Consider the following 11,102-nt stretch of genomic DNA (forward strand, 5'->3'; position numbering starts at 1 on the left):
TTCCACCCATCAGTTGTGTTGTTCAAGCAGCCAACCCGCTGGACACTGTAGGTCTTGATGGTGCTTGTGCATCACATCTACATCAGGAAACTGGCAGTAAAATGTTATTAGTCAGGGCCATAGCTCAAGTAGAATAAAACCTTACTGCTTGCTAGAAGTTATAACTGATTAAAAACTCAATTAAGGGAGGGGTTTGTTTTTTGTGTTTTTTGGTTTTGTTTTTTAACGCAAAGCTGTATATCAGTTCTGAATTCCATACACATCTGCCTCGATTCCCTGTACTACATTCCTCAAAAAGGAATTCCCTCAGCAAACCCGGCAAACCTTCTGCAGTGCTCAGCAAGGCACTGCAGGGAGCGGGAGAAGCTCCCTGTCAGCACAAGGCAGCAGCCCTTCCCTGGGCACTGAACAGCAGTGCTCTGCTAGCAAGCACTGCAGCCATGCTGGATGGCACTGACCCATAACAAACAGCCTCTTTAAGAGGGAGCTGCTGGCTGCCCACCTCTCAGACAACCTAGCTGCAACCTAGATCCTTAAAGAGGAACAAACCTTCTGTGAAGCCCGCCCTCCAGTGTTTCCAAGCTTCCAGCTAAGGAGACTCCATAATGATTTTCCTTCCCAATTATTGATAGGAGTTCAAGTCCAAGTCAGGACACCACCAACTGATGCTCATTCAAGAGTCTGCCCTCCTAGAAATAGCACACTTGGGTCTCCCCAGCAACTAACTGCCTCCAGCCCACTCCATAACCAGAGTACAAAATACAACAGAAGGAAGTTATAAGCTACTCTAGTGGCTTCACTCCATTAGGCTTTCAAGATAGAGAGGAAAACCAGAAAACTGCTGTTTTCTATGCTGGCATTCATTTAGCCTATCAAGTAGAAAAACTGCTATTTACTTCAGGAAGAAGAGTAGAGATAGAAGAGTTTCTGGAAGAAAAGCCTCTTGGCTTTCAACTGGGAGTTGTAATCTAACCCCACTCTCACTAGGCTATGGCACAGTTACCACCGAGATTGAGCTTGTTTACTCCAAAGCAAAAAGCTTGGCATGACCAACAGAAACACTTTTTCTTGCCAGAACCCTAATAGCAAATGTCTGTGGAAAAGCCACTTGGAGCAGTGCTGTTTACTTTGGTAATGAAGCAAGTTCCCTGGAATGAAGTCTTGCAGTCTTCCCAAGAGATGTTGCAATACATACCTCAGCTATATGCCGTGCAGGCTGCTCTCAGAGCCTGAGAACTGCTTGGTAACTCCAGAGGCCAAGGCAAATGTTACTCCAGACAGGACTCTGGACTACTCCTGCTGTGGGTACACAACTTGGATCCCCATTCAAATTGGCTGGTTCTTTTGTCTTATTCTTTGCTTGAAGCTAACCCACAGCCAGCAACACCCTTGAGAATGCTTTTGAGAAAAGGACCTCAAAAGAAGGTTCTCCATCATAACTGCAGCTTTAAAACCAAACTCACTCCCTTGATACTCATTTTTTCAGGCAACTCTGAACTTAAGACTGCAACTCACTGCAGAAGTGTTTAGAGGGAACATCAGCACATAGTTGGACTGAAAACTACCTGGAGAGGAACAGAAATTCAAGGTAGAACGCAGAGGCCAAGGCTCGCTTTCTGTTCAGGGAGTCACTGGCCTGAGGCTTTTCTGCTTTTCCTCATTTATTTAAGACTGAGTCTCAAGCCGCTGTCCAAACTCCCTCTGACCACACAGAGATGAAAGGGTCTCCCCTCTCCAGTATTCCCAGCCCTTGAGCCCAGAGCAAAGGGATACTCCTTGACTCAAACTTCAGCTTCAGACTTTGCTTCCAATGAGATGGATGACTTAAGCCCTCCCTAATTCAGTAAATTAAAGATTCCTTTGTAGTAGAATCAAATTGACTTCCTACCAAAACAGGTACTCGCATTTGCACATGATGTTTACAAACAACTTGCACTCCTGCGAGAGCAGCTTCACACATGACTGTAGCTCTTCACAGCCATGCTTTCTGCTCTTAGACATTGAAATTCCTGCTTTGAGGAGAAACCAAGCTCTAATTTCAAGTGTTTACACATACTCCCAAGAGCAAGGAAAAAAAAAAAAATCTTACCATGATTAGGTTATGTAAAAAGTTTAATTATAAAATAAATAAGTTTGTTATGGAAACATTAAATATTAAATACAGTAATAAATATTTACACATTTACAGATATGACTTGACAATTAATGGTGTTTCTCTGCTACCAGAAGAATTCTGCTCTGTTTATACAGAACACATTGACTCTTCCAAGAAGAAACTGAACTCAAATAATACTCTGTGCTCAAGACTGCATGGACAGTTCAAGAAACCAAGGACACTTGGGTCAGAAAAGTTTGAGGTAAGTCAAGTTCTTTGCACCAGAAGGTAGAGCACAGGAGACCACTGCCTGCAGAGTATCAGCTCATGAATTTTATTCTTCAAAGAAACAGGTTCTTGGCCAAGTTCAACAGGCTGGATCTGATGGAAAGCATTTTACACTTAAGTGCTGCTTAAAGCAGCAGCAAGCGTCTGGGTAACAGAAGTAGTTTTCTCTTTATAACTGATGGGTCCAGGCTTAACTTGTTGGAGCAGGAGCCTTTTCCTTCAGATACAGAGCTTTGGATATTGCATCTACTCTCTCAGCACCCTGAGTAGACTAATTTTAACTCAGGTTAGCACACACAAAAATGGATAGTTCCACTCACACAAGTCCTACTGAGTTCAGAGGGATTACTTTCCACACATACAGTAACAGAACCCAGGTGTGGCTGACAAAGATCTGTCACCAACACCCTGCAAGTCAGAACTAGAGATGAAGTTCTTTGAAGCTGATATCAACAGGGAGCACAGTGACAGCAGAGTTATGTTTTTCATCTGCTGAGGTCTAGGGAGAGAAGCCATCCAGAACTCTTCCCTTTTCCACTTTGAGAGAGGGAAAGGAATTTTCTCCCCTCCATCCATTCCCGAAAGCCACAATGAGCTCTCTCCCTTCAATTTAGAGCTGCCAAAGGAGACTTGCTAACAGAAGAAAGTCCATCCACACAACAGCAGAGACCAGAGCTCCAGCACCGATGAGAGGGCTCAGCAGCAGTAGTCTCTAGCAGGTCCTCTACCCTGTAGTGGCAGCTCCTTCCACATAATTGTGCCAAGATGTACCAGTAACTGTCCTCCCCAACAAGCGATTCAGCAGCAAGTGGCATGTTGAGATCTTCTTGCAGCAGCCTCTGTCTGGATGAATCAGGGCTTAGTGGCAACAGCTCCAGCCCACAGTGTCCAGGGGGATGTGTCAGATAGCCAGAGGTACGCTGCAGCTTGGCAGTGGCCACATCAGAACTGTTCTGCAAGGGGCAGACCAAGCATGTTAATCACCACCCAGAACACGAGCACTCTGTGCTAGAACCATGTCAAACCTACATCCGAAGCTGGCAGGCTAAGGTTGTGCATATATCTGAGGACACTCTGCTAGAAACTCTTCAGCTTCAAGCAAACTTTGAGCAAAACCCTCCGACTGCCACTGGACAAAGCTGGTCAAGGTTTGTAGCTGACATGCAGCAAAGCAAAACTTCTGAGCTCTGCCAGAACTTCTCAGGGCTATCCTTTATAGCTTCCTCCTTCAACTTCTAATACAACTCCTATTCAATAAGGGTCCTGGAATCTGCTGTTAGGTACACTTTTGCCCAGAGACTACCAACTTGCTTGCTCATTGAAATCCACTAGATCTCTCCCAGGAGTGATCCACCTGGGCCAAGAAGCATTAGTACTCAGTTGCTATGACGGTATGAAACTTGGCTGAGAGGCTATCTATGGTGGTCATAGAATTAGAAGCTTTTTCTTGATCTGTAGCCTCCAAGCTCCAGAAACCTTCTGATGCCTTGCAGAGAAGGTATTAAAATGCTCAGTACTCCTCTTACAAGAGGCAATGATTCTCTTGGCTGCTGCACCATCTTCCGTGATGGCAGTCTACCATGGCTTCTTGCACTAAGCCTGTCTATTCAGATATTAGGAATTTTTTTTCTTCCCAAGTCCACTGATCTCAGTACAGCTTCTTATCCTCACTTTTTCTTTAAGACAGAAGTCAGAAAGTTAACAGCTGTTGAACTTGCACAACTCAGGTGGTTTTGAGAAACCAGCAAATTGAGCCAGTCATTCGCATGTAACCTACATGTTTCAAGGCACTTCAAGCATTAAAAGCTAACAGGAGCTTTGCCAAGCACGCAAGCAATGCTCACATGGGCAACTCCAGCCTGGAAGGACAGAAAGGTGTTTCAAGTCAGCTTTCATACCTGCTCTTTCCTCATTTACACACCAACGTGGCCATTTCTATTTTCTTGTCGAAGTTTTTTCCTTTCTTCTTTCTCTTCGTACTGAGGACACTTTTTCCTGACCCTGTGGAATTGCAGCATGTTAGGGGTCATTTTGAACACTGATATACACCTGCAGCATTTACACTCATGTCATTTGGATCCTCAGGCAACTCCTCAGTACCAGGAAGCTCCAAGCAAGCCAGTTTTTAAACATCCAGCACCAAGCAATATCTAACCATAAAATCAAGGAGCCCCTGAGTTCCGCACTGGCAGTTTTGCTGCACAGGGCCAGGGCCTCTCAGCTTCAACCCAATTAGGCAGCAAGATGAAGAGGGTTTATTGCTGCAACTGAGCAAAGGACCAGGCAGCTTTCTGAGAGACAGATTTCCTGGTGGCTTTAGCAAGCACTTGCAGAGACCAGACTGCCTTCCTCCTCCTCACAGCAGAGCCCTGTGGACTTCAAGTTTCTCAAGAGTCTCAATGTGACTCTTGAGCACACCATAAGCACAGCTGCTTAGTAATTTTCCCCCAATTTCTCCAGTCTTTTACAGTGACTGCTCCAAACAGACCATCTAGCTTCTCTGGACGAAGGTACAGATTAATGATCTGCATGCCCCAGGCTTCTGAGGGTTCAAAGCATGAAATAAATGTAATGCTACTCCATGGAACTCCAGAAACTAACAAAGATCATTTGCTCTTACAGTGCTACAGAACTGGTTATCTCTCCTAGCAGCAAGGAATGAGGCAGTGTTCAGAGAACAAGTGCTCATCCCAGCATTCCTCAAGTTCAGATCTAAACACGAAGCAACAGCAGAATGACAAATGCACACCTTGTTTGCTGAACTGCAAAGAAAGGGCACAGCACATACCTCATCCAGCTGATGCACTTCATCAAGATCTAAAATTAGGCTCAACTTCTGCGTTTCACCTACAGTGACCCAACCTCTATCACGGTGGAGCTGCAGTGTTAGACCTGGAGCACTACTCCAGTAGTCTGGAAACACTGGAGTCAGGCTTCCCATGCTATCTAACCTCAGCGCTGGTTCCTGAACACACCAGCAAGAAGCAAAGGCAGAGGCAGGCACGAGCTGCTGTGTACTGCTTTTTAGCAGGTGCAAATAAGAGTTTAATGTATGGTTTAAAACATGCACCCAGAGAAACCTTTTCATTTATTCACAACAGGACCCCAGACTCCCATTACCCACCACACAGCCATCAGGATGGTTAGGCTGGAATGGTTGTTCCCTCCATCTTAACAGCAAGCAGCACAGTATTTGGGACCAACAGCATTTATTTCCCCACTCACTTCCCCTCAGTCTAAGTATTTTAGCCCATCAACCTCTGTAAATAAATGGACAGTTGGAGCACCACTTCCTTCCCCCTAGATGTGCACCCAGTTGCTGAATAGCAGCCATACATGAGGCTGTTACACTACTGCTTGCTGGCTTTTCCCCCAGGATTAGGGAAAGCACTGCTGTCTTGCCAGCTTCTCCACAAGGATTAGGGAAGGCACTGTTGTGTCAGCATTAACACTCCTCCTCCACTTCCTCCTTATGTTCTGCAGCACTGTAGCTATTCCAGTTGTACCAAGAGCAGAAAGGCTCTGGTCTGAAAAATCAAGGGTCACAAGCTGCCCACAGCCAACAGCAAGAGAGTAAGTGAACACATAGTCACTTACTAACTTCTCAGGCCTTGCTTCCCATCCAAGCCAGGATAAGAACTCAGCCCTTTCGGATGCCTTCCACCCAGTTAATTCGGATGAGCCATACGCATTTCAGGGCTATTGGACACAAGTCCTGCTCACACTTAAACTAGGCAGATACCAAATAGTATATGTGTATATGTGTATATATATATACTTACTGCACTATCACAATGATAAGTACAGTAACGAAGCTGATGCTTGAGAGCAGGACAGCTACCACTACCAACACAGTCTTCGAGTAGTCTGCCACATCATTCTTCCGTTGAGTCTTCATGAACTGTTCACCACAGCGCTCACCAAAAAAATCCTGATGACACCTGCAAGTAAACATTAACACAAGTGCTTATCAGCTCCGGTGCTGCCTGGAGCCAAGGACACCCACACACATTCAAACCTGACTTAGCCATCTTCAGAGTTTCCCATGAATCTCAAGATGCTCGCTTCAGAGCATGTTCATGAAATGCAGTCGCTGGGCTAGCACAAGGTTTGTCAGCATTTCAACAAGTCGAGATTAGTTTGGGCGTGATGTTCCAGGAAGACACGCCTTTTCATTCTTTTGGTTTGAGTTTATGACCAACTGATGAGTTCAGTGGCTTGTTATGCATCTCAGATTCCATCATCACTTAATTTACATGGCAGAAAGATTCTCAGTCAAAATATGGCAGGAGATGGATCCATGCCGAGTTGACACCAATTTTTCTTCCGAGCCCTCATACGCTACCGGCTCATGCCAATCACGCCTAGCTCACAAGGTACAAGTAACTTACTTGCAGGTAACCATCTGCAGATGTTCTAGGTAAACACATTCACCATGGATGCAAAAGTTTTTGTATTCCATTTCACAGGGAGTCCCTTTCTTTTTGTTTTTCCCTTTGTTTTTCTTCCTTCTTGATTTGCCGGAATTCTTCTCACCCCCCCTCTTTGTTGGCTTGGGCTTAACCACAGGTTCAACTGAAAAAAGGACAAGATCACTCAGTCTAGGAATGCTATATTGTGCGAAAAGTGAATTACAGAATTTGGTGGGGGGTAGAGAGATGGTCACTGTCATTGGGAAACACAGGATGCAGGTGAGTGTGCAGCCGGGCATTTCACATCCAGTAGAAGAGCAGCTAACTTAGCTCATGAAGCACAACACTACCACCATTAAGTCCTGTGCAATGTAGACCAAAAGTAGCTAAGAGCCACCACCAGAGATGAAGAGCAGCAGAGCTGAAGGCATAAGATACTTGAATGAAATTGTACAGGTTCAATCAAAGGCTTGTAAAGAACACCAAGTTCACACTGAGCCAAATCATCCACTAGTTTTGTATCAACCCAGATACAAGGCTAACAGCCTCCATCACTCTAAACCCTGCATTTGCATCAGTGATGAAAGGCATTATAAATTACTAGATTGTCCTGGGCATTTGCAGAGGCAAGACAGCTTGCTATCCTAGTTGGCATACTTGTTTCTCCCAAATAACCTGCAGTGCTTTCTTCAGCAGAAGATAGCTCGTTTCCAGTTCTCCTGCTTTGAGAGATGCAGCATGCACTGAAGGAGTGAAGGCAGGATAGTCCATAGGAGTCAGGCTATTTGTTCTCCCGCTTACTGTTGCCCCTCATTATCTCAATTAAGACAAACCTCTATAAGAGTGTGGTTTAAAAATGCTGGTGACTTAGTAGCCTTCGGATTTAAGCAAGAGCAATCATCTTCCTTTCACTGGGGAGAACAAGCTAAAGCCAGACACTGACTAAGGGGCATAAAGTACTTAGCTGCTCCATGTAGCAGTCAAAGCTCAATAGCATTGTCTCAGAGGAAGGCGGTAAAACACTGGTTCTCTGGAGAAACCATCCCTTCACTGAAAGCCGTAAAGCAACACTCTGCTATTGAGGAGTAACAGTTAGCCAGGTGAGACTGAATAGGTCTTAAGAACCATTTAGAGCCATTTACAACACTTCATTTGCTCTACTGTGCTCTGCAAGCCTACTGAAAATATTTTCTGTAGTACAATATTTTACCCAGAGCACTACACATACAGGCAATCACCACAATAGGACACAACTGGATCCAACTAGTTCATAACCCTGTATTTCTAGTGAAGAGAGCCTGCAAAAAGAAATGAGGTGTAGCTCACTGTTGTCTAGACATCTGATCTTTTTAACTTCTAGATTAACAAGCCTGGCTTGAAGTTACTTAAAAGCAAAAATGCCTTCAGCAACCAGAAGTCGGATTCAAACGGCATAAGCTATATTAATATGTAAACGAGGACACTGTTCCTGCAGTAAGGTTTCCTGTCCTAGAAGTGCGAGCTTACTCCTCACAGCCGAGGCCCCTGTTCTGTCCAGTTCAACTTGACATTTAGGCTCACACTTCAATAATTGAGGCCACTTCCATTCTTTCCTCTTCAAGGCTCAGCTTGTCAGGTTGATCTCTATGTCCCCATCTGAAAGCTGCACAGGCAGGAAAGCCACCCGCAGTTGAATCATAACAGCTGGAAGGCTCCACAGATAAACCTCACACCAAGTAGAAGAGCTGGTCTACAAACCAACCACCTTTGGTAACAAGTCTAGTTTCTGTGCAGTTATACAATGCTTAAGTCACCAAGTCAGTAGTTTTACAGGCCAAACTGCTCAATAGCTCTGACATTCCTGTTTACCCTGGAGGTCTTCAACTCATGAAAAGCTTCAGCAAGGATCCACTAACTCCCTAGACTGAGCATCTGGAGCATGGTCCCCCTTCACCTAGTCTCGGGGTGTTTCCACAGGAAACATTTTAGCCAAGTCCACCCTAGAGAGTAACAGCACCTGCCTACTAACACCTACTGAGGTTCAAATCACTTGTAAGCTCCCAGCTTGTATTACAATTGCAGTTCAGCCAGAACAAAAAAATTCCTCTCATCCCCATAGTCAGGCAGATTATTAAGATCTCCTCAGAGCTTAATAAGTGGAAAAATCCCAATAAATTCACACAATAGCTATTAACAATGAAGTATTGCCTGAAAGGCGCTTAACAAGCTTTCCTACAGCCACTTAAGAGGTTTAAGTGTTTGCTTCCCAAGAAATTTTAGTCAACTCCAGCCCAAATAAACCATCATGAGACAACACACACGCAAAAATCCTTGGAGCTAGAGAGACAGCCTGATATAAATCTCACTTTTAAGGCAAAACAGCACTTATAAACCTCACTGACGCTTCCATGCTAAGTAGGTGGTAGCTACCCCATCTCAGCCCTCTTGTCAGGTTTATCAAGACAGCAGCAGCACAGCAGGCAACCGGCTAACCTGCAGCTTCCACACACCCTTGTGGCACTCACGCAAGAGTTTTCATCCCTGACAGCCTATTCTGAACGCGAGTTCCAAGCAGAAGTATGCTTTTGCTCCGTACTCTACAAGGTAAGTGCAGCAGCAACCGCCTTACAAGAGAGACAAGGCAGAAAGAAGCCGGTGGTCACAGGCAGCTGCTCGGCCCACCTCACGCCTGGCCGCGTCCCCCTCACCTCGGATCAAGTCGTCCACGATGTACTGATGGACGGGCAGCGCCTCTTCGTACTCCTCATCCTCCTCGTAGTCGGGAGCGGACACGGGGTCATCCTCGCGGGTTTCGGGCTCCCTCTGCCCGGGACCCCCGAGCCGCTCCGGGTCGGTGGCGTTGGGCGAGGACCCGGCGACAGGCCGGCAGGCTGTGAGGCGGAAATGGCGCCGTGGGCAGGGGGGCAAGGCGGCAGGGGACACCCCCCGCTTCACCGGCCCCAACCGCCGCGCCACCCCTCAGCCGCTCCCCTCCGTCCCCTCACGCACCTGCCAGCACGGCGAGCGCGGCGATCAGCGCAACGGCGCGCATCGGCGATTCCCAGGGCGGGCGGCGATGGAAAGGCGGGTGGTGTCGCGGCGGGTGGTGTCGCGGCCGACCGGTCAGCGGCAGCAGCGGTGCACAGCGCTCCATAAGGAGCCGCCTGCCGCCGCCGCCCGCTTTATAGACGGCCGCCGCTCGCGCGCCGGGACGTGGAGCGGCGTCAGCAAGGGCGGGGCGGCAGGTGAGGGTGGTGCATGCGCACCTGGCGCTGCTCGTGGCGCGGCCGGACACGGTCCGTCCCGTCCCGTCCCGTCCCGGCGGGGAGAGCTCCCGGCACACCCGGCTGTCGGGTTGCGCTTTGCTGTGCCCAGCTCCTCTGAGAGGAAGCGGGAGAGAAAGGGCGGAGATCTCAGTAATAAATCTGGTGATGGGTCTCGGTGCCAGGCTTTGCTTGAGCAGCGCATGAGTAATAGCTGAGTAACGGGCGGAGAGGGGGGTGGGCAGGCGGCTGGGCGGGGGAAATCATAGAATCACAGACTGGTTTGGGTTGGAAAGGACCTTAAGTTCATCCAGTACCAACCCCCTGCCATGGGCAGGGACACCTCACACTAGACCATGTCACCAAAGGCTCTGTCCAACCTGGCCTTGAACACTGCCAGGGATGGAGTGTTCACCGCTTCTTTGGGCAACCTGTGCCAGTGCCTCACCACCCTCACAGTAAAGAACTTCTTCCTTAGATCTAACCTGAACTTCCCCTGTTTCAGTTTGAACCCATTACCCCTTGTCCTATCGCTGCAATCCCTGATGAAGAGTCCCTCCCCAGCATCCTTGTAGGCCCCCTTCAGATACTGGAAGGCTGCTCTGAGGTCTCCACGCAGCTTCTCTTCTCCAGGCTGAACAGCCCCAACTTTCTCAGTCTTCATGCAGGAGGTGGTCCAGCCCCTGATCACCCTTGTGGCCTTCTCCAGACTTGCTCCAGCAGATCCCTGTCCTTCTATGTTGAGGACACCAGAACTGCACACAGTGCTCCAAGTGGGGTCTCACAAGAGCAGATCAGAGGGGCAGGATCACCCCCTTCGACCTGCAAATGTGCTCCTTGGGGGCACCTGAGCTTGCTGTTGCTGCAGCAGAAGCCCTTAGCAGAGGGTGCCTGACCACAGGTACCTCTCCCGGGCTTTGTGTGGGAAAGCATGGAGTAGACCTGCTTTAAGGGGGAAAACACTGGGGCAGCAGGTTATAGGAAATCCCTTTGGGGGGGTGAGGACAAAAGGATCGCTGCCCCTCTGCTACCGCCATGGCAGTGGGTCGCAATGCTGCCCAGTGT

The 11,102-nt window shown here is 47.7% G+C and overlaps 1 protein-coding gene across 1 annotated transcript; it reads right to left on the bottom strand.

The window, feature by feature from the left end:
* Positions 1–2,146: 2,146 nt before the first annotated feature.
* On the bottom strand, positions 2,147–10,014 carry AREG (amphiregulin). The gene is made up of 6 exons (XM_030480441.1): positions 9,784–10,014; positions 9,483–9,665; positions 6,775–6,958; positions 6,166–6,324; positions 4,282–4,384; positions 2,147–3,336 (listed from the first exon to the last, which is right to left on the bottom strand). The coding sequence occupies exons 1-5, from the start codon at positions 9,926–9,928 to the stop codon at positions 4,297–4,299; spliced, it is 759 nt and encodes a 252-aa protein (XP_030336301.1). The 5' UTR covers positions 9,929–10,014; the 3' UTR covers positions 2,147–3,336; positions 4,282–4,296.
* Positions 10,015–11,102: the final 1,088 nt, after the last annotated feature.

Source organism: Strigops habroptila, chromosome 3 (genome assembly GCF_004027225.2).
Source record: "Strigops habroptila isolate Jane chromosome 3, bStrHab1.2.pri, whole genome shotgun sequence".
Lineage (NCBI taxonomy): Eukaryota > Metazoa > Chordata > Aves > Psittaciformes > Psittacidae > Strigops > Strigops habroptila.

Coding starts and splice junctions, on each gene's coding strand:
- AREG (XM_030480441.1), bottom strand. CDS start 9,928: ATGGAGCGCTGTGCACCGCTGCTGCCGCTGACCGGTCGGCCGCGACAC. Junction 6,325..6,774: donor CTGCAGATGGTTACCTGCAA/GTAAGTTACTTG, acceptor GTTTACTTGCAG/GTGTCATCAGGATTTTTTTG. Junction 4,385..6,165: donor CTTATCATTGTGATAGTGCA/GTAAGTATATAT, acceptor GCAATTCCACAG/GGTCAGGAAAAAGTGTCCTC.